The sequence below is a fragment of the Anser brachyrhynchus genome, assembly GCF_964034855.1.
Source record: "Anser brachyrhynchus genome assembly, chromosome: 2".
NCBI classification, from domain to species: Eukaryota; Metazoa; Chordata; class Aves; order Anseriformes; family Anatidae; genus Anser; species Anser brachyrhynchus.
In genome coordinates, this window is record NC_137695.1 from 154,215,771 (window position 1) to 154,243,733 (window position 27,963).

The 27,963-nt window shown below is 43.5% G+C and overlaps 1 protein-coding gene across 14 annotated transcripts; it reads right to left on the minus strand.

Moving 5' to 3' along the window:
- Positions 1 to 1,652: 1,652 nt before the first annotated feature.
- On the minus strand, positions 1,653 to 27,945 carry LOC308189236 (uncharacterized protein). 14 transcript variants are annotated; one of them, XM_080579034.1, is made up of 6 exons: positions 27,841 to 27,945; positions 26,843 to 27,051; positions 25,886 to 26,093; positions 11,569 to 11,757; positions 10,922 to 11,013; positions 1,653 to 5,911 (listed from the first exon to the last, which is right to left on the minus strand). In XM_080579034.1, exons 3-6 carry the CDS (start codon positions 26,021 to 26,023, stop codon positions 5,887 to 5,889), a joined length of 444 nt encoding a protein of 147 aa, XP_080435160.1. In that variant the 5' UTR covers positions 26,024 to 26,093; positions 26,843 to 27,051; positions 27,841 to 27,945; the 3' UTR covers positions 1,653 to 5,886. The 14 variants fall into 14 exon arrangements, 7 of the variants coding, with proteins under 7 accessions (XP_080435160.1, XP_080435159.1, XP_080435162.1 ...); XM_080579033.1 differs by having other exon boundaries at positions 26,843 to 27,145; positions 27,841 to 27,907; XM_080579036.1 differs by lacking the exon at positions 27,841 to 27,945 and adding an exon at positions 27,743 to 27,829.
- Between the last annotated feature and the right edge of the window lie 18 nt (positions 27,946 to 27,963).

A 27,963-nucleotide genomic window follows, 5' to 3' on the forward strand; every position in this document is an offset into this window, starting at 1 on the left:
CTGCAAATCCCAAATACTCAAATGATAGCCTTAATTGAAATACAAACATCGATAGGCTCTTTGGTTTTACAAATTTTAACTTTTTCTACTACTTAACTTCTAATAGTCATATCAAAAAGGTTTTTTTTCTGTAATTGTAAAAAGACTGCAGTTTTGTTCATGCATGTTTCTGCACCATGAATTTTATGTCTCAAATGCACCTAAAACAAGCCTGCCGAAACACCAAATACCCACCCCCATCTGATCTGCTCAGGTTGCTTACTTGATATCCGCAGTACCAATTAGTTCCAGACACAGACGCTTTGCCGAAAAGATGACTCCCTGTGCCTGGTGAGCGGTGGCAGCGCTGACCCGAGGATTCCTTCTGGCTGCAAACCCCGCGGCTACATGAGCACGAGCGGCTGTGGGGCCGCACAGTGTGCCAAGCCAGGGACCTGATCCACGCTGAGCAGGAAGAGCAGCGTGCTGCGCTGCGCTCTGCGACGTGCTGTAAAGACGTGCTGCGCAAACACCTTGCGTTCCTACATACAAGAAGCAAGAGGAGAAATCACCAGTGAACTAGCTCAAGAGCATCCACCACGAGTCACCACGTAACGCAAGCCAGCGAAGGGGCAAGATGCAGCGTTACAGGTAAATCCTCCTCTCGCCTCTGCCCTGCTCTCAACATCCGCCATTCCCGGAGCTCGACAACCCACGGCAGGGTGACTTTCCGGAACAGAAAGAGCTACACCAGAAACAGTGAAGTTCTCCTAATTAGCGATGACATGGGGCATTTAACTCCAGGAAATAAAATAGAGAAGCACGCTGATTATTCTGCAGGCAAGCTTTTTTCCCCTCTATTACATGATCTCTTCTGAAGAGGCAACTGCCATCTGTAATGCTTCCTTCGTTCACCCCAATTTGAAAATCCAGAGGTTTGCATCAATTGGACAGATGCATTTGATCAAGATCTCATAGGATTTATTTTTTTTTAATGTGCATGCACTTGTCCATAGTAAATACATGGCTGTACTGCAGCGTTCACACAAAGTTCTATGCAAATACAGAACTTCTGATGCATTTTCGTGCGTGCCGGTGGTTGCAGTGCTGTGTATTTTATAAAATGTGCTCAGGACAAAAATACTTCTTCAGCTTAGAAACTAAAATAAGAAGCACGGCAGTGTTTATAACAAAAAAGTGCTTGTGTATGTGAATTTAAATGAGAAAAACCCTCTTGATATTTTTCATGTTCACCTTAAGTGGTTACATCTAAGGAGTCACAATCCTAGTATTAACTTTTTGTATTTCCATGAAAAGTGATCCTCAAGAAACCCAGTTATAGTTCACAATGGTGATGAATCCCAGGTCCCTCATCTGTCAGGTCTGAAGAAAATTATTTTTTAACTTTTTTTGAACAGTTAGAGATAATATTTAATATTGTCCAATACTGGAGCTGTATTTCATTTAATACATCCATCAGTATGAGATCAGTATTTAAAACATTAGCAGGAATGAGATTCTAGCACATAAGATGTGCTAGAATCTAGTAAGAAGAGTTAAGCTGCAAAGCTAAAGATTGGCTGCTTCTGTGTTCTGCTATACAAATTTTCCCCATCAAAATGAGATGTTTCTGATTTTGTTTGATACAAAGGGCAACAGAAACAGTTAAATTATTTTTTTTTACCACTTTAACGTTTCATTTATTTATTTCTCTTTTTATTTACCACTACCCATTATCATCCCTTCTTCCTTTGACAACGAACAAGTAGATGACAAATAACAAATCACTGCTGCAACTGAGAACTGAACATTCGATATTAGATTTTAGGTATTTCCCTATCGCCAGTGTATCCTGGGTGAACTAAGGACACCAGAAGTTCACCTTTCAAGACAAGGAAGTAGGAGCACAGTTTATTCACAATCAGAAAAAAGATACACGTTTTCGCAGTTAAAGACTGACTTACAATAAACATGTATTTACATGCTCAAATTAAGGTTTATATTGACTATTAAGACATCTATAGGAATACATTGCTTCCACAAAAGAAGAGTATTTACAGTACAATAAACTTATTTGAATACTACTGGAAAATAGTATTCCGTTCTTGCCAATATGTCACTTGATCATTCAGGAAAGCTGCCTTTCCAAGTCAGTTGAAGTAAACATCCACCCCCCAGCCCTACCACTTGTTATAGCTGAGTGTAGGATGTTTACAGGAACTAAAAGTTAGCTTAACAATATAAATACAGCATTGGCTTTCAAGATATCCAAAAATGAATCGGCACAGACATACTGCAATACATTGTGTGAGCTACAACTTACGCAATTCATAAGGCGCATGCAAATTACCAAGCTTTACTGACGTAATAAGGTTGGAACACTAAATTTTTTTAACATTTAACCTTGTAAATATCAGAACAGGAATATACATGCACAGTCCCTACTACTGTAGAGGTATCAGAAAAAAAGTAGGAAGAAAAGGAGTTTCTCAAAGACCATGGCGATCAGCGTTCTGTTGCACTTACCTGCCAAGACTCCTGACGCTCAAAGTAGGCACCTTCCAGAAATCTCAAATTCAAATCATTTTCAAAATTGATACTCGTCACCAAAATATACATGGAACATGAACAGGGTAGTACAAATCGGGTAACAGTCCTCAGAGATGTCCATCTCAAATGGTTTATGCAAAAATTCAACTCCTGTAGTATTGTATTAAAAACATCCATAGCTTCCTTTATGTGCTAAATTTTACAGTTTTGTTGCTAAATTTGAATGTCTTCCTAATTGTGTTGCATTTTCTTAAATTAATTCCCATTCCAAAACTTTTTCAAGGTACTCTTCTTGTTATTTCAATCTTCTTATTTTCCTCCACACAGACTTAGTTACTCAGAAATGAGTCATTTTAACAGCAAGGGAACACGACACTTACTTAAGCTTCAACATCTTATTTTAAATGTGTGTCTGATCTAGCATCCACAGCCTTGAACAAACAAAATATTACCAGTCCAGGAAAAAAAGAATACTTCTACAAACTCAGTCAACCAAGAGGCCAAGTCTCAGCCTTCTCAAAGCTCTTTGCTGAGCAGGTGTTTTACAGATTTACTGGGAAGAGTGAACCACAGATGCAGATCATTTCATACGCAAAGGCTGGGGGAAGCGCTCCTCCAAACATTAACAGTTGGTTCACTACATGAAAAACAAACAAACAAAGAGATCAAGCATTTCTACTGAATGCATCCGTGAGTTCACAGCAAGGGGAGAGTGCTTCATGCAGCCTAAAGTTACTGAGAACTTTGATGTAGTGCTTTTAAGTGGTCAGAGAAAACACCTAGAAGAAAACCACAGGCAACTAATCCAGCCCCCAAACACTCAGCTTCACAGGCATTCTACTTGCTCAGCAAGCAAGGGCCACGGTATTCACCCTAGCTTCCATTTCCAAAGGTCTGCATGTTCATTTCCAAAACATTGCACCTGCACTGTGTATGACAGTCGCCTGGAAGTAGTAGCTGCACGTTCACAATTTCACCACTGGCCTCTGGAGCACCAACCTCCTTTTCTTCCTTTAGATATCTGCTTTCACTCTCAGATTAGTGGACTTTAAATATGAGAAACTTATTTATGTCTCCTTCTAACATAAGACATAGTTACAGCCTTCACGTTAACAAGATTCATATTAACAAGATGCACTAATTTGCTTTGCTGATGACTAGGCTGACATCAAGCCTGCCTCTTCCATCCCTAAAATCCATTGACCCAGCAGCCCCTTCCCAGCAGTGCCAGTACTACAAGCCCACCTTGTATCACCGCATAAAAATGCATTTGGCCAACAGCTTTTAAAAAAACTCCACTTTCTTCATTCGCAAACAACAGCCATGTTTGAGACACGTTAAGACGTTCAGTAGTTTGTATTTCACGTACAGAAAACAAGAGATCCTTGTATTTCCAACACTTAGCAAGAAAACCCCAAACAAACTCAGTGTGGGTTTTTTATTTATTTCCTACAGTCGCACACCACTTCAGTTTGTTTTCATGTGAAGACATGATAGCTGTGTTTGAGTATATGTATTAATACTATTACATAAATAAAGTTCCACAAGACTGGACTGATAAACCGCATGTGAACTAACAGCGTGTTTTTCCTCTACACTTATCTGGCATGTGGCAAGACTAAGACAGCACTAACAAAAATGACTATTAGATTAACTAAGAGATAACATTTACTTTGATCATTCAGCGAAGAATGTTAACAGGCAACACTTCATTGCTTTTAAGTCCAAATACTATACAGAGCTAGGAAATGCTAAATATTTACAGTAAAGAAAGCTTGGAAAATGACTATCAGCACTTGTGTTTTTCCTTAAAAAAGGAAACCAAGATTTGTAGATCCCGCTTCAAAGTATTTTTTTTGAAATAAGTACACAAACCAAACATCATATTTAAAAAAAAGATTTTAACTGAGGTTCGGTTGCACGTGCGTTACTTTGAAAAGAAGTCTTCGTAGCAGTGCTATCGATATACAAGTTCAGAACCTTCCTTCTCTAACCACGGGGCACTGTTACTGGACAGATGACCCAGGTAACAGAAGCTTAATATTTAGGGTCATGGGACCACGGTAGAAGAATGGCTGTCCTTGGTTCACAAGTGGCCATTCACTACCTGCTTCAGAATCATTACCCTTCCAATGCTTGCTGTCTAGCTTCTTCAGGACTAAGAAAACCCTATTTTATTTATTAAGTATTTGTATCTTTGGATGTGATCTTCTACAGAATCCCTATGCTGAAATTAAACAATAGCAAGGTATTACTATAACCACTAGAATAATACCATCAAATAACTTAATAAAGTTTGCCTTTCACATGTCAAGGAATATAAAGTTAATATTCTTCGGAGAGGGAGGAATGTAGAGCTAAAGCAGACCAAGAATACTTTCCGCCTAAAGCGCAGAGTTTACTTGTACATGCGATTCCCCTCCCCATCTGTTACAAGTAAAGGACTAAAGAGAAACAAAGGAGAAAAGAAATCCCAGACGAAATCTAGGAAACAGCATTTGCAGGTCTCACTTCCTAGTAGAGAAGAAGGTGAAGAGTGCTGAAGCTGTTTTGCAAAGTTGTTCTTGTTGAAATGATTGCTTTAAGTCAACAGCTAGTGAAGAGTTAATTTTGAACTACTTTCAAAATCTGTTTTTTGTGTAAAGAATAATCCTTCGTAAATGCCGTGGTGAGGGTAGCACAAACCAAAGTGACCATGCCACAAACAACTATATCTTTTATGCATTGTTACTACAAAAATACATCCTGTGTTATTTTTTTTAACCTTTATTTTGGCCTTGGGTTACATCCAGCTTACAAACAATAAGAGCACCACCCACTCATAGGAGACCCAGAACACAGAATTTCGGAAAGAACAACAAGGAGCAAGGCACATCCGATGAACTGCCTGCTAAGTACTTGACAACATATTTTTTCCTAAGAGTCGTAAGTAACAAGCTGTTAAGACAGACAATTTATGAAAGTCTGGTTTACAGATAGCTGTACACGAAATTAAGCCCCCCTTGCTGTTACGTTCCAGTGAGGCGTAATTCCGTAGCTCGCACCGCAACGCAGCAGACTCACTTCTGAGTGACACAAGTGCAGTAACTTTGCATCTCCACTTATAACAGATTAGATTTCAATGGATGGTAGCAGCACTATTACCAACAACCAGGTTAACTTGCTTGAAGGCAGCTCGGCTGTGTCTACAGAAACTAACAGCTACGTATCTACGCACGCGTCGTTACGGCACCTTTTCTGTCAGACGTTGCCCAAGAGTAGCCAGGTGCAGCAAACATCTGACTGAAAGCTAGAGCTGCTACAGCTTCCAGTCGGGGATGTTTACAGCAACAGACTACGATGCGTCACTGCCACTGTCTAACTGTACAAAGCAGTTGGTGACCTTTAGAGGAGGGGAGATAAAAAAAATTTAAGACATGGTCCTCTAACATTCCAACAAATTGCTGTTCAACTAAGTCTGAAGAAAATCTCATCTTCGCTTTGTTAAAACAAACCAACACAATTCTAGATCAACATATGCTTACTTAACCAAGTTTCTACATGCAACATATGAAAATACACATACTCAATTTTAATACACATTTTTAGACCTTGTTAGGTTCACATATTTATATATACACCTATAAATTTATACTTTTTTCTTCCTGTACAATCATTTCCAGAGCTCTCAAAATATAAGGAGAGTATAAATATATATATATATAAAGCTATATGCAAAATTGAGCACACAAACAAAACAAGCCATACTCATAGTGAAAAAAGTATTAGAAACAAATCTGAAAGTATGCTTTTCCCCCAGTGTTAGAATGACTGATCAGTTTATGGGTCTGTTACAAACAACCAAATAAAAAATATAAACAGTTATCTTTGAGTTAAGCATTAAAGGAGAGGGACAGGGTAGGAGGGAAACAATAACATCCTCCAGATGGAACCATTTTACTTCCCTTCTTCGACAAATAAGTACCAAAACTCCTGTAAGACAGCATTCTGGTCTGATACAGTCAGTATCTTCTCAGCTAAAAGAACTCTTATAATGTTAAAAATATTTACAATTCCAGATACTATTAAAAAGAATTTAATTTAGATTACTTTGGTTTATTAAGTACATCACACTGAGTTGTTTCATGTTCTCTAATACTTTGATTCCCATTTTCTGGGCAGAAGAAATCCCACAAATGCCAAAGGACTTCAGTGGTGCTCCTGGTGATGCAAAAGTTCCCCCCTTCCTTGTGATAGACCTGGAGGGTCTGAAATGTCTATCAGCAGATTTTTTTTTAACCATATCATTCTGGCTTGATCATATTCACATGCCTTTATTATTAAATGCCTTTATTTTGTAGTTTATAGTAGAAAACCTTCCTTTAGCTAACAGATGAAAACAGAGCAACATTCCCATTTAATATTCTTTATCCCTTTAGAAAAAGGACTTCACAATTAAGAAGTTTTCTATGGCCAGACTACATGTAGACTTCCGCAACTTAAGCTTGCCTGTTCTGGGCCTTTCTGTTAAGGCCTCCAAAGCAAAGTCAGAAAGTGGAAATTATGACAAGTAGTTTAAGAGTGAAGAAAAGCTACATATTCACAATTTCTTAGTTACAGAAACCCAATCGCATCCTGTTTTCAAATAAAGGTTTCCTTCTGAAATGCGAAAACTTGTTAGCAGTAAGAGAATTTAGTTATTGCAGGAGAATGCCAAGATTAATGAGGAAGCTGCATGCAGTCGCTATGGATACCATGCTGACCTTCATTATTTGAGAATAAATAGTTAAAAAGCCAGTGGTCATTTGTAACAAAGGCCTCTTCAGGCTGTTCCAAAACTGAAAATTCCTATTTTACCTTGGAAAGAAATGGGTTATTTCATGCAGAGGTAGGCACATGGTATTTGGCTAATTAGGCTGCTGAGCATTAAGTTGCAATGAACCATTTCTTCCACTGCTCTCCTTTAACACTTGCTTCTTGAGGAAGTTATAAAGGTTACTGCAATGTCACCTAAAGAGAACAAACTCCCGTCAGCCTCCTTTTGTTTTAACACGTAAATCACCACAAACCAGACGCTATAAAAGACAAAGTCTCCTACTGCTTTATCAAACTCACTGTCAGCTACAGATATTTGCACAGCATCTTACAACGTGATTGTATTTGTATACGGGAGTTAGAGTTGCAGTTCCAGCCAGATATGGTATTAAAAGGCATATGCAGTACAGATCATTCTGTGCAGCTATATGCTTGAGGGATACAACTTCTATAAAAATCAATAAAAGCTTGATGAAAACTGAAGCCGGGTATTCATAAAGAAACTTCTTCAGGTGTTCTCCCATACACTTTTTATAAAAAAAGATAAGCTGACAGCATACTCCAGCTTTTGTTAAAGGTAATTCCTTTTTTTTTCTTCTAATTTTCTAATTATTCTAATGTTACTACAAACTAAAGAATATCAATTGCTGGCGTTGTAAATGCTGTTAACAGCTTTTGTTAAGAACAGCAATAACGATAGCATTACTTGTAGTATGAAATCTACACTATTATTCATTGAAGTGTCAGTTGGCACACAAATAACTGAAAAAGGAGTTAAAGGAGTCTAAGTATGCATGCTCGTGTGTGTTTTGGAGTCAAGGTCTGGTCGATCAGTCTACCTGTCAAAGCAGTTTGGACACAGATGCTTGATGCGAGCAAAATAAAAAAGTTACTGCTGACAAAGGAATCCAGATCCTAAGTACTGCTCTGATTATTTTAAGTCATGCTTATTGACCAGAACAGAATTGAGAATTAAACATTAAATCCTAAATATAAAGGAACTCTTGAACTGCATGTAAGTTAGAGAAAATGGTAGAACTTCACAATGAAAATCACAGACAGCGTACACCAGTTTTCTAGTAGTAAGGAATTGGATTTTAAAACACTACGGCATGCTCCTATGTAGTCTGCTTAAAGAATAATGATATGTGGACTGATAAGCTCTCTACATGCTCTTTCCTCCATTTCCCTCCCCACCAAACTCCTCTTATAAGTCTAAGCAAAAAAAAAAAAAATACGCATTTTTAACTAGCCTTATGGCATACAAGCATTTTTATTTCACTTTTTCATGGATTACACAGGATAAATTAAACTATTTGTCCTGTGCAAAGTAAGGCATCTGAATCAGCATTAGCTGTTAAGAACCATAGCTTTCAGCTTTTACGTACTCCAAATCATCTCCAAAAGCACTTCTGTCATGCAGCGGTTCAGATGTGTCACCATCCTGAACACTGACTGCACGTCCTAGGGTAGGTAAAGGCTCTGGTCTTGTAATCATAGAATCATTAAGGCAGGAAAAGCCCTCCAAGACCACCTGGTCCAACCATCCCCCTACCACCAATGTCACCCACTAAGCCATGTCCCCAGGCACCACGTCCAACCTCTCCTTGAACACCCCCAGGGACGGTGACTCCACCACCTCCCTGGGCAACCCGTCCCAGTGCCTGACTGCTCTTTCTGAGAAGAAATGTCTCCTAATATCCAGCCTGAACCTCCCCTGGCGCAACTTGAGGCCATTCCCTCTGGTCCTATCACTAGTTACCTGTGAGAAGAGGCCGACCCCCAGCTCCCCACACCTTCCTTTCACGGAGTTGCAGAGAGCAATGAGGTCTGCCCTGAGCACCCTCCAGACTAAACACCCTCAGTGCCCTCAGCCGCTCCTCACAGGACTTGTGCTCCAGGCCCTTCACCAGCTTCGTAGCCCTGCTCTGGGCACGCTCCAGGGCCTCGATGTCCTTCTGGTACTGAGGGGCCCAAAGCTGAACACAGCACTCGAGGTGCGGCCTCACCAGAGCTGAGGTAGTTTATATCCCCTCCCTGCTCCTGCTGGCTCACTGTTCCTGATACAATAGCCCCAGAGAGTTCACTGTAGCACTAAGCACTGCATGATGTAATTCCTACTTCTTCATAATTCATGTAAGCGGTTTTAAAATGGCATTTCCTTTATGTATTAAGGAAACTACGCACCCTGCTTATGATCACTAAAACACACACAGTACAACTACCAGTTTTAGTGTAATAGATAAAGATTTTTTAAATTGGGCTGTAAGAAAGCAAAAGTATGTCTCGTTTTAACAATGAATGGGAAGTGTGAAAACAGTATACTGTTAACGCAGCCAAGATAAAGTTAAGTGAGGGTTGGATGCAAATGTCATGTATATCATCATTTCAGAAAAACACAGGCATTTCACAATGTCTGTGTTGTAAAATAGTGTTCTCATCTGACAAAAGGAAGGGGATAAACTACAGAAGACAAGGTAGCGTGAGCCAAAATAAAGTTCAGATCCTGATTCAGAAGGGCGTCCACCCGGTTGCCCCACAACTGAGCATGAGCTAACACAGAACAAAATTGTAAATTTTGTCTGCTGTGACTACACATGATGAGGAAGAAGCATTTATCTTATGCACTCCCCTCCATGATTCACTGTTTCAAAGAATCAAGGTGTAATAGGTAAGAAAATAATTGACTATCAATCTAGAACTGCAGCAAAGAGAATTCCTACAGCATAGCAAGCCCAAGCACTGACACAGATCCATTACGCAAGACAGACTTGGGCCCTATTCATTTCTCACATTAATTCTCCAAAACGTACATGAGCAGCAACTAAATAGAGATTGCTCACTGTCATTTGCCATAACCCATGTAAATGCAGATATGCATCAATTACGAACACAGGAACAGCATGCAGAAATGCTATCACAATCAAGTTGCACAGCTTCAACAGAGTTCACAAATTTTTCTCCATAGGAGAAAGCTACAATTTGCCTTCAACTTCTTAGCTCACTCTACTCCAAAATATTTTCCTTCTAAAATTTAGTGCTGTGAACTGTAAATACACAAAACTGAAGTTGAAAAACAGTAACAAAAACAGCACTGCAAGAGCACCTTGGAAATTGGTTTCACTTTCTTAAAGCTTGACTTGGACAGATCCAGTAAAGCGAAATGGAGTCAGAGCTCCTATGCAACAGAGACTCCAAACAGCTGTTAAGTACGTGCTTTACAAAAGCGGTCTCTGCAGACCCCATTTCTGACTCTAGTGAGCACAGATTAAAAAAGTAAGACACGAAAAGTCATTACAATAGAAGATCAGAAAGAGAGCTTAGAACAATGCTAAACCTATGCTTGTTGAAGAAAAAATTTCAAGCTAGTTACCAAACAGAATCCAGAAATATCTTACAGTGGAAGAGGCTTCTGGACATCACCTAGAGCAATCTCCCTGCTCAAAGGACAGCTGAATCTAAAGTAAGATCAAGTTGCTCAAGGTCTTTTCCACTCAAATTCTGAGCATCTCCAAGGACACACAGGTATTTCACAACTTCTCTGAGCAACCTGGTCAAGTGCCTGACCAGCCACAGGCCGAAGTTTCTTTTCCCTTACATTTCACTGAAATTTCCTGCTGCAACTTGCGTCCATTGTGTCTCATCCTTTTGCTGTCCTTCAAGAATTACCTGGTTCTTCTCTGTGATCCACTAAGCAATTGAAGGCTGCAGTTAGACACACACACACCCTCCCCCCCAAGCCTCTTCTTCCCTCTGGCTGAAAACAGTTCAGTGTGAAGAAATCATGTATTTATAAAACACCTTCTTGTCTCTCTACTGGGTACAGTAACATACCCACGAAGTTACCCAGTCAAATTAAGTCTTTATTTTAGGTAACCTAGGAAGTTCTGCAGTACTCAGTCATCTTTGCAACCACCTCAGGGGGCAGGAAGTGGCTAATCCAAGGTCATTTTGCTTTAGAATTAAAAAAAATAAAATAAAATAAAAATACATCTGTTATTAAGAACTTACAACGAATTGCCCTCATAAAAACCCCAATAGTAGGTTTACCTGCAATCAAGAACAGAAAAAGGGTCCCTCTTTGAGGGAAAAGGGTGCCTCTTTGGTCCCTCTAACAGAAAAGGAATTTTTGCCTGATTCCTCACAAGGAGCTACAACAAAATTATATCATTTCATCCAGTGTAGTCTTGGAGATGCTTTACTAGAAATTATTAAAACAAATCACTTCACATAGGCTACAGGTACCTCCACATGACAATTCTGTTTTATCTTGAGAGTCTTCCAATTCCCAATCTGCGCCCATAGCCTGTCTTTTCTGTCAAGGTAAGAAGTATCTCTGGTCCAACACGATGAGGTTGTCTGCAGAAAGTGAGCGCTTTTTTTTTTTTTTGGTGAAAGGCGTCTTTGGAGGATCATCTCCATCTTGTACTCAATCTGGAACATACAAAGAAAGTTCACACTGCTGAATACAAAATAATGGATCTGATCATCTCTTAATGAGAGCAGAAGACAGATGTAGGAGGGCAAAAAAACAACCCTAACACTTGAGAAGAAATAGAAGCATAAAGAATAAATTTAATAGATGTTCTTTGCAGTAGGATCAGAAGAGCTCTACTCTTAAAAAGTTAAATTAATATTTATTTTCTGGTTATTCAAAAACAAAACAACAACTGAACAAAAACACACACACACTATGCTCATTACGAATTCTCCTACAACACTGAAGTCCTCCCTGCCTGCTGTCTCAAATACAGCCAAGCATGAATGGAAAAACCTCCCCTAAAAAAAAAAAAAAGAAAAGCTGTACATGTTATTTGTTAGGTTAGGTTGTTTCTCTTCGCATCTCCCCTTTCCTCCCCCCCCCCCTTTTTTTTTAAGCTGCTATCAAATTGAGTCTGGTGTAGCAGACTCCAAAACAACGGCACATTTAGCACACTTCATCTAATGACTTTTCACTCACATTTGCAATTATAATTCTCTGGTGATACCAGCTGCCAACAATAGCCCTCTGTACCACTGACGGAAACAAGCTCAGAACTGCAATGAGACATCCGTGCTGCAGAGTCCCACCGCTTACCTTCGCTGCCCGAGGACACGTTTGGATGCTCTGTTGCCATCAGAGATCCAACAGTTAAGCCTACACCATATTACTAGAGAAGACGGTACGGAAACACCCAACTCAGGCCAAGCCACCAAGAGATCTAGAGGCTACACAACACAACAAATGCTCCTGTTTTAAGAGCAGCCCTGTGTGAGCATATTCTAACCTTTCCAAGCCTGTATAGCCACAAATATGACAGATTCTGACATTCCCTCTGCTGTAATTTCAGTAAGCAGAGTCTGAGATTGTTGCTGCAGCCTGGTGAAAGGGCACTGCTGCAACAGCTCATTTTCCTTTCTGTATGAAGTGCAGCTCAACTCCTCCGCTGCGCTTGAACCTTGAAGGAGATCGGACTGAGAAGTGATCTGCACAAAACTATAAATCTTAACCTTGCTCCCAGCAAAGCATATATGTGTTTTTTTTTTAATTACTTCCAAGAAAATAAGCTCAACCCAGCAAGCACGCAGGTCAAGAACATCAGATAAGTGTGTGGCATTTGGTATTACAAGTTCAAAAAAAAAAAAGTTAATTATTTGTTTTGCAGTAATACCCAAGGGGCCCATTCGTTTAAGTGCCCCTATACAGCCTGCTTCCCCAAAGGAAGCAGTCCACACAAGAACAGCATGCGGTCACGGCATCCGTTTGAGCATCAACCACCTCAGACGCAAAAATCAGACAACAGCAACAAAAATAGCTTTAAGAGTACTTGAAAGGTCTCTCTAAAGGTAGGATTTCACCAAGTTGCTTTCAGGAAATCAGTTTTCAGGTATTAGTAACTAAAAGACAATGCACCGCCAAAACAGCTCATTTTGAAATTTCTCCGTATTCTCAAGTCACTCTTGCACAGGATCTGACAAGTATCTATAAAAAATGACCACTTTCATGGCCTTGCAAACAACACTTGTTCTAGAATCAAGCCACCTCCCTATACAATTTATAACACAAGAGGTAGTAAGATATACCCCTGACATGTTTATAGATCAGGAAAGTCTATCTGGTGATTTTGAGTCGTATTTCCTTACTTGGAGCAAAGTAACATTTAGTTACTGGACTACAATAAGAGAAGGCAATCATTGCTCAGTTGTTGTTTGGAGAAGACAGAAGTAACTTTTAGCTGGATTTTGTTTTCGACATCACAAAAACAATCTTTGATTTTTATACTGTTGGAGATTTTGCTTAGCAACTACCAAATGCACAAGCCTTCTTTTTCTGTACTCTAGACAGAACTACCAGCATCACCGATACAAAATGCCACGGAATTCGCACAATTCCATGTGACAAGCACAAGAACCACCAGACTCCCATCCAAGGAAGTCAAAAGAGGGAACAGAGATTACCACCAGCTTCTGGAAGACACATTTGAGGCACCCACGTAGAACAAGCTCCATGTGGAGGTTGACAGAGCGAGCAGCAGCACTTCTACCAACAGAGACCCTGATAAGCCCAAGAACTGGGCCAAAAGAAACCTCATCAGGTTCAAGAAGGAAAAGCACAACACTCTGCACCCAGGGCAGAATAACCCCAGGCATCAGCGCAGGCTGGGGAGAGCTGGCTGAGCAACAGCCCTGCTGGCAAGGGCCCAGAAGCTGGGGGAGAAGCCAGCTGAAACGGAAGGCAACAGCTCCCTGCAGGGAAGGCAAACTGCATACAGGGTAAGGGACATCGTCCCCACCCCACAAGGGCCCTATAAGCGGTGGCTGCAGCCAAGACGGCAGCCGTAATGAGATTCAAGCCAAACACTTTCTCAGCACTGATGTACAGAATAATACGCAGAGGCCCCAGAAAGCATTGCTCATCTCTCACAAGACTTAATTTTCAAGACTGAATTTTAAAATTCCTGCTCTTAAACAATACACAAGAAAGCTTTACATTTTGGGATAAACTACAGATTTCAGGTCTCTGTTTTCCCTAAGTCTCAATTTTGTTTCCTCACAGTAGTAAGCATGGCTTTCCAAACCATAACAAAACTCATCACAGAAGACTGATTGTACTACCCTCCGAACTGTTCTTCTGTCACACTACAAGTACTTGACTGATAAGCAGAATTAAACCAATAAACGAGCATTTTACGAGTACCTGTGGAGCAGAGGAACTGGTTCCTCCTCCTACTAACTCCTAGGACCCCGCAGGTTAAGCAACAATTGGATGCAGTGCACTGAACAGCTTGGCAAAGAGAAACTTCAGATATTCAGACCACATCACAACCCTGCTCTTTGGATATTCTTGGTCCAGTTAATCTTGAATCGCCTCATGCTGTCACTGAATTTCAGAATAAGAACGAGATGTACTCAGTCAATAGACGAGGAGCTAAGATGTACTCTCTTCCTTGCATCGACTGTTTCTTTTCACACCTTTTGGTGAACCAATGGATTCATCTGAAAGAAATTCTGCAGGTAGCATAGCGCGACAGGAGGAGATCTGCAAAACAAGGCAGTTTGAGCTGAAGAAAATGCTCAACCTACATGTAATCCACAAGGTTTTACTCCCAAATCAGCTCTAGTCCTGCCTGTGGTTTAAGTATCATTTATCTCAATGCATCAGTCAAACCATCTCCCCATTCTGTTTCATCCAGAAGGTATCGGCTTTAAATGCTCCACAAGAACTGCAGACCAGCGACTAGAGGCCACCTGAACAGGCTGATCAAAACCGCATTCCTGATCCCAACTAAAACCAGTGTAATCTGCTAAGTGAACTTGCAACTACTGCGCCAGTTGAATCAGTTTAATGAGATGTTCAATGACTCCCAAAATAAATGGCAGGAGAAGCACTTCATGTAAGAAATCTTTCCTGAAGATGGTTGGGCTGCAATACAAACCTGAATACTATCCCGCTGCAAGGTTTCGTTACGCAGCAATTTATATAAAAAGTCGGAAATTTACAGGTCCATTCTTGGGTTTATATTGATGTCCGCAATGTCAAAACCATCCTAAACCTGCACTGCCAAATGCCATCCAGTCAGAGTTGCTGCTACTTGGAGAGCTCTGTCCTGAGCAAGGTCCTTTCCAAGAGCTGTGTGAGATCTGCTACAACTTATACCGAGACTGAATTTGGGAAAAGTGTTCTCTCAAAGAGAAGGAGGTAAACTTCATCTTCTTCCCATCTGCTGTTCATATGAAACCAGCCAACCAAACAGGGAAAACACAAACTCACTTCTGACGAGGGAAAGCACGACCAGCAGCAAGGAACGCCACTACCCAGCCCACAGTGACAGGCACTCTGCAGATGAAAAGGCGAAGTTACTCCAAAGTTCATCCTGAAGACATTTTTACTAGCTAAACTTTAAGTCACAGAACACAGACACTTAAAATATATGCATGCCCGCAAAATACAGAGCAACGTGTGAAAGCAAAAACCGTGTGGTATGAACACCATTCAGCGATATTTAATGTTGTTTATTGGGTGGCTGTTGCACAAGGACCATTCCAAAGATACGAACAGACTACTAGGACACTCACACCAAGGACTCTGACTACTGGTGCACTTTCAGGATGGTTTAAATTGATCACAGTAAGAGCATAGTAGCAGAAGAGTAGTCTCGCTAGCTCTCTTCTGGACGAAGGATTCCTATTTCCTCTAGCGTCATAGAGATTTGATACAATTCTGATGCAAGTTACTTGGACCAGACACTGTATTTAGCTGCAAACTAACCCTGGGAAAAAAAAAAAAAAGATCAGTTTTCTGCTACAGCAGGTAGCTGGTCTCGGTTACTGCAGCAGGACAACCCTTGGTGCTGGCAGGAAGAAGCCACTGTTTGTAGTTCCCGGGGGGCAGGACTCTGTTTTGGTAGCAGTACAGCACTAAACCAATAAAGGTGACCTGTGAAACCACAGCAAGAACCTGCCCCCGTGCCACAGTAAACAACAAAAAAACCAGAAACAAACCACAAACTTGGTAAAGCCACAGTCCCTTAAAAGAACAACTTTATAGCTATTTAGACCCAGCATCAGTACTTCCAAGCCTTGCAGCAGGAAACAGACATTTAAAACAGCACCAGAGAAATAGCAAGTTACCTTTCACTCTCTGCATCCAAATTCATCCCAAGTGCAAGTCTGAAAATTGTCCTCCAACATTTTTTGCTAACACTACATCACGTTAACATGGAGCTGTCCCCCAAACCTCTGTGCCAAACAGAGTCAGACTCCACCTCCATGGACATCAAGTGAGCAAGACGTGCACGGCAATCACCTTCCTGAAGTGCTGGAGGGGCTATTTTCCTACCAACCACCTGACCTCCAAGTGAGAAGTCCATTTTACGCTACCGATGCTCCACCTGCTGGTATACGTGTAGTACAGATGAGTCCAGAAAGTACTCTGTCCTTAAAGAAGGTTGCAAAAGAAAGTCCAAATAAATGCAAAACCAAACAGAAACACTTCTGAGCATTCCTAAGCATCTCAGCTACCTAAGGCAAAAGCTCCCCTGGAGAACTTGGCAGTGCAACAGATTTCTGAATGCTACCACTCCTAAATAATATTTAAGGAAACTCTCTAACCAAGGATGTGGTTTGATCCTCCTTCAGCAGCTATTAACAAATGAACATCAGTTGCTTCATTAGGTCAAGGGTACAGGTCGGTGGAAACGTTTGCCCAAGAGATTCAAGTCAAACCCAAAGAGGAGCTCCCACACAAAAACATCATTAAGTCTCGAGGTTCTACACGATAAATTCGATTTTATCAGGATTTATAAGGGAACCTTCCTAGAGGACAACGATCTCATTCAAAAGAAGACCTCTCTCCAACACAAATAAAGGACTCACAGAACGGTTTGTGTTGGAAGGGACCTTAAAGATGACCTAGTTCCACCCCCCTGCCATGGGCAGGGACAAAATGAACCACAACAGGAAAAAAAAGAAATTACAAAGGGTAGTAATGCTGCCCATATCAACTCATTTCAACACATTTGCATATAAACAGTAATGTATCTACAAAAAAAAAAGAAAACAACAATAAAACACCTTCTTACAGGAATCCTGCCATGTTTAGTTCGTAAACTAGTTGCCATTCCCTGGAAGAGGTTTCAAGCCCATAAGACTTATTTCACCTACTGAAAGAGCTGAACACTACCCTCATTCAGCTTCCCACAAGGGCTATCATCTATGATCTGTGTCAACTGACACCCCCTCACACACCTTTTTCTTTTTTTTCCTACATAAAGCAAGCCAAAGAAACCAGGACAGTGAAGAAAACCGAGTGTTCAGAGACTTATTCAACTTATAAATCAAGCTGCCTTCTTCACCCTGTTCAATACATATTTTTGACTTCAAGCACAGGACAAGTCACTGAAAGCCCTTATCACAGACCCCCAACTTTTATTTGCCATTTTAGTGGCCAACTGCAAATTCTCAGTTGGTTTTGCAGAACTTCTGCACTTCAAGCAGGAATTAGTGAAAACCATATTCGCTCTCCAGAAACATAAAAACATCAAGAAATTGCTAAGAAATGATTCAGTTTCAGAAGTCAGTTCCACGTGGAGCTTGTGATCTTCCCCTCCATGCTAAGAATTAAGATGTAACTGAAACCAGAAAAGTGAACATTAGCCCCCTCATTTCTATGGCAAAGACGTTCTGTGCAAATAATTAAGTAAAAATTAACCTGTTCAATGGGACACTCAAGGAAAGGTTGCAAATATAGACTTCTAATCATCGTGTAAAAATAAACTTTAGCACCATTAACAGACCAAACCTCATTGCCTCTGCACAGTCCCAGTTAATTGCCTTAGGCTCCACTTAAGTGCAAGAAAATTAGTGCTACAGTTGGCAATATCTGCCTTCAACTTCCCGTAAGCAAACAAAATCTCACATTCAGTCTAAATCCAACTTAATTCTATGATACTATTTAAAAGCAGAATTCCTCAGACGAATTGTATTTTCCAGCTTAAAGACAGAAAACATCACAATTCTCAGTAACCGGTACACTGATCTAAAACTCCTAACTGTGCAAATATTAACTGGACAGCTAAAATAAATTTTGCTTCTATGCGGGGGGGAAAGGGAATGAAGAAGTGACTGAAGCCACAGCCACATAGTTCTATTAACAGCTTACTATTCAATAGACTTCTACAACAGTGCAGTTATACTCCATCAGTAAACTGACATAAAACTAGTATTCAGTTTCATTTTAAGTAGCTGACTTATGAAAACTCACAATTCTTTTCTTTTTTTTGTGGACAGTTAATGATTAACAGTCTTCGAGAAGTGCAGCAGAGATTTGGTTTTATTGGGATGCCTGCTATTCTTACGTGAAATGTACAGGTAATACCATGCAAAGCAGCAATCCAAGCTGTGTAAACACAGGTCCCTTTTGTAAAATCTAGATGTAAGCAAGAAATCAGATATTAACCACAACGATAAGGAAGTTCACGCTGAAATTTGTGTTGTATAAGAAACAGAGGCAAATAATCCAGCAGTTCTTCCTGCTACTCTAGTACGCAACTTCACGTTAACACTCAAAATCACAACTGCGGTTTGTTAGAACCGAGGATGGTTAAGTACACAGATTCATTTCTCCTTCCTGAGATTTTATTGCTTCTAGTTAATATTTGGCATAACCTGCCTTTTAACTGAATCACCAGGTTCACAGATCCTGGGTCAGGGTGTTTATCAGGACAAGTCACTTGTCACCAAATTCAAACTGGAAAAAAAAACATCATAAAAGTTGGATTAGACTTCTGAACCCAAAGCTGTCATACAGGCTGAAATCAAATGCAAAATGCCAGCTTAGACAATCGTGCCTAATCACATAGCAGCTCAGGATATTAACTATTGCAGCCATTTGTAATTAATTGCATTAAAAGCATCGGATCAGCTATGCCAAGCCATTTGACAAGTCACAGAGAAATTAAAAAATCAGAGAGGAAAGAGACAAAGTAAACAGACGGGTATTTTAGGCAAAGAAAGTTTCTCAAGTTCCCTTGTTCAAACAATCTGTCTTATCTCACAGCTGATTCAAGTTTTGAACGCTGCAAGCTCTGTTTAGTGTCACAGCCTTCTTTTCTGCTAGAAAGCCTACAGACACAGCGCACCCATCTTCCTAAAGCTCTCGGAGTCGCCTTAACTTCCCTTGCTACTTCCTTGAAGCACTCCCCGGGTACCTTCGGAGCAGATGAGGGACAGGTTGCAGAATTACCTTCCCCAGTACCAGAACATTCCCAGTGTTCCAGTGACCTGAATCCACCCCAGCGTGCCTGATCCCGTCAGCAGACGGCTTAGCTATCCCACAGCAAAGGGCTGCGTGAAAATGAAGGTGTCCTTGACCTACAGAGAGACCGGGGAATTAGGCTCACAGAGCTGCCATCAGGAGAAACATTCTTGAAAACACTGCCTTCGTCTCCCCCAGAAAACAGAGAGTCCTGTCTGAAACTAATATTAAAAATGAGTTAGCTAGGCTTCTTGTCTTAGCCTGATTTGGTAAAAAAAAATAAAAAATAAAAAAATGTGCTTAGTTATCCTTCTAAAAGTGAATGTAATATCAATTTCTCAAAAAGTTTTACTGGTTAAATCTCCAAAATAATAAATAGGGTAAGTGTTTTTTCCTCATTGTTGCCCCTCAATCTACTGCTTTGGGAGTTGTATTTATTTATAAGCACGGCCCATATATGACCAGATCAGTTATTGGTAGGCTTTATGATATATTATTAGCACTGCTGACATGTGCCCTGCACAGGAAGCTAGACGCACTCTCAGAACCCAGGAGGTTAACAAAACACATTACACTAAGTACACATGAGGATGCTGTAAGAACATTTTAAAACGATGATGCATATCAAACAGACCACTCAGCAGAACGAATATGGATAAAAAAGAAAAAAAACAAAACAGCCTTTAAGCATGAAGGTGCCCCTCTCCAGGAAAAGCCATGAACAGCTTCTGCAACCGCAGGCAGAGCACCAGTACGTACCAGAAACACAAAAGAAGCTGAGATGAAAAAATATACTTAACCAAAAGCTACCCGAAGCAGCACTGACATGAGGCTTTTGCTGTAAGCACTCCAGGTCCAATATCTGAGACATATCTCAGAAATTCCAGGTAAGAGCAGCTGAACAGCTAGAAAGGTCGCCGTTAAACGCAAGAGCTGAGTTTTCAATCTGTTCTAATTTCCCCTTTTACTTCCAATTTCTATTTCACTAAATAACTCTGTCTTCTGTTTCCCTCTTATGTAAGCACGCCGTGCCAGCAGCCCCGAGCAGTCGGTACCCTGGGATGTACGCTTCGCAAGCTCACACGCACAGGAGCATTTTCTGCCAAGCCGCAGAGGTCAGCAGGGCATCTTCTGTTGCCAAGCATCGGCTTTGGGAAACGGCAGCAGTTTCCAGAAGGTACAGATTCGAGTCCTTTCTGTGGGTTATCAGCAGCAACACAACGCACCTCACCACTCACCCCAAACGGCGGGCTCTCACCGTGACTCCTGCATGTAAAAACACTCGGCGCGTTAAACGAGCCAAGCAACACACTGACCAGCGTAAGGCAACGCACAGAAAAGAGAGTTCAGTCTTCAAAAACGTTTAGAAAACACTCTGAGCACCAGAACAATGATGACCCTGCATTTGGCTGAGCTGTGCTGTATCTGCAAAGAAAACAATGAAGTGAATAGACGAAGAAAGTCCTCCGAGGTTCCTCTGGCGTTTTGATTTATTATACTCATCTTCAGCCCCCAGCGTTCACTCTCCACGCAGCTCTTACACAGCAAAAAGATCTGGTTTGGACTAACTTGTTTTATTTCTGTGTTCTTCATAGAAATGCCAGCGCTCTTACAGATGCCACGAATAGCACTTCCTTATCTAACGCGGTGTTGACTCAGTGTGAAACACAGGAATTAAACAGCCCTTCAGTAGTTTAGCTTCCTCATTCCCACAGGATTCAATATGCCCTCAGTCAGGAAACAAACCTTAGCTAGGGCATTTCTTGGGGATATTTTAATCTTCTTCCTTTATCTTTCTAACCTTCGGTTCTGCAGAAATAGAGACCTCCTGCCCTCAGCATCCTCGTGCAGTTAAAACTCTTTGCAGGTCTCATTCGGACTGAGGCATCGCAAGGTGACAGCATCCAAGGAGCAAACTGATATTCCAAAAAGAATAACTTCAAGCACAGAAAACTTATCTGCACCAAATGATCCGCAAGGCAGCTTGTGCTCCTGCTAAGTGCCAGCTTAGGCGGAGCGATTCCCTTTTGTTAGCAGGGCATTCTCCAGCTAGACCAGCTCCCAGCTGGTGTAACTTACCGAACCCTAAAAAAGTAAAAAAAGCAGGAAGATTTTGAGGCAGGTATCTAAAAGGAAAGATCGAGATTGCTGCCGCCCTGCTAAAGTTTCTGCTGGGCACATCACCAGGATCTCAGTGGATCCTCTTACACCTGCAGGCCTTTATTATTATTAGAAACCGATACCATAAATTTCCTGAAGCAAGAATGGAGGCGGGGACAGCGTTTCTGCTTCTGGATATTTTATTTTTTTATTACAACACCTAGCACAATGCTAAGGGTTAAGGGATCAACCATTGCCCCCGACAGCCATCCCTTTGCCCTAGTGCCTCCAAGCAACAATCTGGAAGAGATCAGGGCGCTAGGCAATGCGCACTCGGGCAGTGTTCTGGTCTAGGAAGTCTGAAAACTAACTGGGTGAATTAAGCAACCCAAGTATCACAAACAGGCCTTGCAGCCTCTGAGCTGCTTCAGAACGATCTGTCATCAGGCAGCAAATCTGCGTTATCCAGGCACTAAGATTTTTTGAGTGCTTCCTTAATACTCCGTGTTACACGTGCCAAACTAATCTGAATAAACTTGCAGGTGAGGGGTATAAAACGGGGTTTTGTTTGTTTTAAAGAGTTCTCCCAGCTCCTGAAGCTCTGACCGTCCCATTCATCCCAGCAGCCACGCTTCCACCACCACCTACGGTGCCAGCTCAGGAGTTTTACCTTTCCTTTGCGCAGATCATAAAAAAAAAAAAATCCCTATCGCTTAACCAAACCACAAATGCAAACAGCACGGGCGGCTGCAAAGTCTATTCAGCCTGCTCTCAATCTCATTACTCACCTGTTTTGTACCGACTGCCATCTGCCCACTCCTCCTCCCGGCTGCCTCCGGCACAGGCACCGTACCAGCTCACGAGCACTTTCTTTTTTAGCACCTTCCTGCGCACTTCTGCCAGGTCACCGATACGTACCGTGAATAACCTTAATTGCAAGATCGCTCCCTGGGGCTCACCAGTCACTGCATTTCACGTAGGCTCCAACGGAGAGCAGGCTTTGCTACGTAACTCTCCAAAAAACTAATCTCTATACATTTCCTGTCTTAAATATACTTTATTTACATCCATATTTCACGTATATAAATGTAGTTATGTAGGTACTTAAGCCAGGAGATAGATTCAAGCCCAAATCAGCTGCTACTCACATTTATTCTCCCATTTAAATGGTGTTATGAGTACTAATATTAACATGAGTACTAAAAAATCACCCAAAGACACCTACATTTATGAGAATAACCACGTCGGTATTTTTATTTTCGGCAAACAATGCACTGCCTCAAAGTACTTGACAGCTGTCTCCAGCAGCTCTCCGACTGCTGTAGCCAAACCTTATCATGTGTTGAGAAGGGATTAATTACGTAGTCCCAATCTGGCCCTTTTATTGGTATCGGGAACGTTCGTTTCCGACGCCGTGCATGACAGGCGCTTCAAACTCCATCTGGCTTTATGATTTACACCAGCAACTTCCGTGCTGAGAGTTCAGGAATATATTAACTGCACTGATTCCGTTTTTTTCCTTTTTTTCTCTCCTACAGAAAATAAAAGTTTTTGATAAAAAAAAATTAAGCGGGAAGGGCCCTGTACATACCTAGTAGCATCTGGAAAGGTAGGAAGTAACAAGGAGAAGTTCCACGCCTCTTTAGAAAGAGAAACTTCTCCTCCTCAAAAAAAGCCGGAAGATAAATCCAGAGGAGCCTTCACTTGACTTTGTCTGCCACTGACCTCTGGACCTGACACCCACTGCATCCTGTGGGAAACTTGCTCCAGCAGCCAGCTCTCTTAGAAATATTTTAGCAGATTTAAGCATCCAGAATAGATTTTGTCTACGTCAACAACACGAAAACGCTACTGAGTACTGACAACATACACGTGGACTTGGATATCCGCATAAATATCCATAAAGCAACAAAATACGGTGCCATGCAGTCCTGAATGTACACCGCACAGGTGGTTTTTAAATAATTTTTACACTCTTACAGCTGCTGCAAGCTTGCTAAAACGCAGAAAACTACGCTGCTGCCCATCTTCCTGCACAAGGTTTGAAAACAGATTTCATACCCTCAAAAAATAACAAAAGCACTGAAAAAAAAAAAAAGCCAGTGCATTCCCCGATTTGCGTGATAAAAGCAGCAGGGATGATTCAATTCCCTACTCAAAATGAAAACTCAAGTCCCTCTTAGATGTTCTGCCAGTAATTTTCCTTAAACTCTGCACGAACTACTCGCTTACAGGAATTTGTTCAGCTTTTGAGCGTCAAAGCGCTGCACCTGCTCCTTTGCAGATAGCCGGTGTGCTTGCCTTGTGTTCCACGTGGCCCCAGCACAATGAGAAATTGTTTCATGGGGTACGGCACAGATCACATGGGGGAAGCCACGACAGATTCCCGCGTTCCTCCCACGGCCTTTCCACGCGAGCCCTCCAATCCAGCGCGCTTCTCCTCCAGCCAGCCCTTCCCAGCCCTGTGCTCGGGAGGAAACTTTCCCCGAGCGACCCCGAGAGCCAGACAAGCGCTCACCGGGACAGGCGAGCAGGAATTTGGCTGCCTCAGGCTGGCGGAGCACCAGCAGGGGAGACAAGAGCATTTAAGAAGTGGCTTTGCTTTGTAACCGAAGCATTAGGTGGTGTTCAAAAAAGGTGAACGATTCACTTTGATTCCAACTAGAAACCTCGCATTACTGCGGGATTTTATGCCAGATAGCTTCAGCAAGAAAGAAAAGCGGAGGGGTTGTTTGTTCCCAAAGCCTTGTAATGGAAGGTTCGTTCCAAGCCCACCCAGCAAGTGTCAGTACCTTCGTTATGCACGACTAAACGCTAGCTAGAGGAACAAGGTTAAAGCACCAGCCTACCTGAAAGCATCTCCCAATTCCTTCCCAAGACCTTGTAGCAGGAAGAGCACACTAACAGTACGTAAAAGCCTTTTTTTCCAGTCCTAAATATTACTGAAGCCACTGTTGAAACCCTAGTCCTTTGGTATCCACGCCTGTTTTATCAGCAGCCATCAGCACAGCGCCAGTGGTCCATTTGCGTGCCATGCGGCTCAAAGCTCCAGGAACTCCTGGCTCACCTTTACACCTCCAGCGCCCCCGACCAAAAGCAGCAGGAGGAGCTGCCTTTCTCCCCAGGTCCCCAAGGAGGCCGGCGTTACGCTCTTGGCATCGACCTCTCCCTTCAGCTCGCGAGAGCTCTGCGCGCTGACGCTCGAGCCGGCGAGCCGCCGCTAAGCGCTCCGCTCTCGGGGCGCGCGGTAAGGTAACGCCGATTTCCACGCGTGGGAGCGGGGACGGGGCGTACGGGGCCAGCTTACGTAAGGCGCACGGCGCTGCTGGAAGCGGCAGAAGCGACTTGCCCGAGCGGCTCTCAGCGTGCCGACGGCACCCAGCTGCACGGGCTTCCCACGCGCCAAGTTGTTCTGATCCTAAAAGCGGCGTCCCTGTTCGGAAAACCCTGCCGTTTGCTCCTGAGACCTCAAAAAAAGAAGTCGTTCTCGACCCCCCGTGCTTCTTACCACTATTAAAGTGATAGACTGGAAACATGCAAAACAAAAATGCCACGTTCACTGCAGCGTTTGTAAGCAAGAACCTGAAGGAAAACAGAAAATGCAGCAGAGGACTGGGGGAAAAAAAAAAAAAAGCATGTGACTGCGTACACAAACACTTGCTCTTAATATTTGCTGAAGAAATAGTTCAAGCACAACTTATCTGCGTTAAAATGTGACCTCTGCAAACCTGCTAAGGTCACTGGGACTTAGAGCAGTCACTCAGCGAGCCCTGCCTGCATAAATTAGAGATGCCTAAGGGTGGCTGCGGAACTGGGTATGCGGTTTTTCCAGGGCACCTACATAGCACGAATTCACGGCGTGGTGCCATTCAGCTAGAGCAGCTTTCAGTTTTGTTGTTAAAAAGATAAACTAAAACCGTGTGTTGTGCTTACCTCCTCCTCGGCGCAGCGTTCCTGCTCAGCGTTATGGAAGTTTCACGCCAACTTCGGCAGACCAGCGATAAGCCACCGGACAAATTACTCTCGAAAAAGCACCCAAGCTTCAGATACCAGGCAATTAGCGCTTCTGCCTGGCGTGCCCTCCCACAACAGATTTAAAAATAAGAAATAAAAGGGCAAAACAAAGCAAAAAGCCACCGGACGAGTAACCCGGCTGCTCCAGCTTGCACGAGGGAGAACTGCAGAGAGGGAAACTCAGCTCCCAGCTCCGCGCCCGGCTGCACTCACCTGTCCTGGCAGCGGCTGCGCGCCACTGCACAGCAGCATGGGAACCACTCCGGGCAACTCCTCCACGGTTTTCAGATTCCTGCGTTGAAGGGCTTGCCTGTGGCACGCTTTAGACACTTGATTCTCTACGCAGAGCATCGTACGGTGTTGAGAGCAAAAATATCGTTCCCCAAACTGAGCTACAAGGGTTGTTTTCGTTGACGCCTGCCTGGAAGGAATTTGTATTTACTTGTGGATGTTGGAGCCCGCCCGAGACAGCGCGGAGGAGTTAGAGCGACGACTCAGCCCTGGCAGGTACACCTAAAGGTATCACAATAACTTCCCAACCGCTCCCTAAAGTCATTTCTCCATCGTACCAAGATACGGCCAGATATACCCGAACGCCTCTCTTCTAATCCCCGACCCAAACACCGGACCTACCACACAGCTCAGAGATAACCAGCCACGTTAGAAACTCACAAGGGCTCCCTCAGCAGTGGAAGAGGACACCAGCATTGTCCTAAGCAAGGAGGAGGAGGAAAAAAAAAACCCACCAAGTATGTGCACTGCGGAATGGCAGCTCTTGAGAAGCAAACTGGAGCACGCTCCACATGAAAGTACGGAATACAGGGCGACAAAACACCGCACGTCAGGCAGCACCGCACGTTTTAACAGGCTTTTAGGAGCGAGTGCCTGTTTCCAGCCAAGGTTAGCTACTCCTGGGAAACCTCGTCCGCAAAACGCAGACCTGGCTGCGGCGCCTGTGCTATTACAGTATAAACACCGGCGCTATCTACCTGTTATTGCTACAGCAGATAAGCACCTCAGAGTCATTAGGGCATTTATTCAGTACTTCAGTCATTAGGGTATTTATTCGCGCCGAGCCTGGAAAGCGCTACCCCTCCTGACCGATAAGCAGACGCAGAGCGACGGATCCAAGGTCACGGAGTCAGCCCCGGGACCAAACTAGAGCTTTACCTGGTTTTGCCTTAGCGCGACCGCTGCTCCCTATCACCCAGCCGCTCCTGGCCCTCTACATCATCCCCTGGGCGCGGGGGCGGCGGCGGGCTGCCCGTGGCACCAAGCCCCACACGCTGACGGCCTCGCTCTGGGGTTTTCCAGCAAGAAGCGCGCCCGGGGCCTGGCTCCGCGCGCGGCCGCAGCATCCTCCTCCAGCAGCGGGTGGGCTGGGGGGGGGAAAGGGAGACGTAGAAACACGGAGATACGGAGTTATAGTTATGTAATTAGGCGGCCCGCTCGCCTTGAGGTACAGGTCTTTCGCTAGACAAAAAAAAAAAAAATAATAAAATAAAAATAAAAATAACGGCAGTCCTCGCAGGGTTGGAGGCCACCACGCTATAGGGGGCAAGGTGCTGGGGAGGAGGGGGGGGGGGAGGGACTCTTTTTGGGGGGTATGCTCCTTTTGGGGGGGTCTACTCCTTTTGGGGGGGTATCCTCATTTTGGGGGGGGTCTCCTCATTTTGGGGGGGGTATTCTCTTATTGGGGGGTCTCCTCTTTTTTGGGGGGGTATCTCCTCTTCCTCTTCGGGGGGGGCTCCTCCTTTTGGGGGGGATTCCTCCTTTTGGGGGGGGATTCCTCCTCTCTTTTGGGGGGGGGGGAGGTCCTCCTCTTTTGGGGAGGGAATCTCTCCTCTTGTTGGGGGGGGGGGGGGGGGGGGGGTGCCGGGCTCCTTCTGAGGGGAAGCCACGACTCCTTGCGGCCCCCATAACCCCCCGGCTCCCCCCGGGGAGGCTCCCCAGCCCCTCAGCCCTCTCCCAACCCCCCTCAACCCCCCCCCATCGCCCCCAACCCCCCTCTCCGCCTCCCCCCCCGAGCCCCATACCCCTCCCAAGACCCCCCGGGCCCCCTCCCCGTACCTGTGAGGAGCGGCAGCGGCGGGCCCCGGGCAGGGGCGGCCTCCCCCGGCCCCCCCCGAGCCCCCCGGGCCCCCCCCGGCCCTCGCCTTTCCTCTGACCTCTGCCGGGCCTCCGCTCCCGCTCCCCGCCGCCCTTTGACGTCACTGCCATGGCAACCGGGCCCCGCCCCGCCCCGCCGAGGCCACGCCCCTTTCGCCTCCCCCCCCGCCCTCACGGACGCA

Bases quoted from the DNA above. Each gene is read 5' to 3' on its own strand.
- LOC308189236 (XM_080579034.1), bottom strand. From the start codon at position 26,023: ATGCTCTGCGTAGAGAATCAAGTGTCTAAAGCGTGCCACAGGCAAGCC. The intron at 11,014-11,568 runs GTACCTGTAGCC...TCAATTGCTTAG, and splicing joins AACAGAATTGTCATGTGGAG to TGGATCACAGAGAAGAACCA. The intron at 5,912-10,921 runs GTAAGGGAAAAG...CCTCCTCTAAAG, and splicing joins GCAGGAAATTTCAGTGAAAT to GTCACCAACTGCTTTGTACA.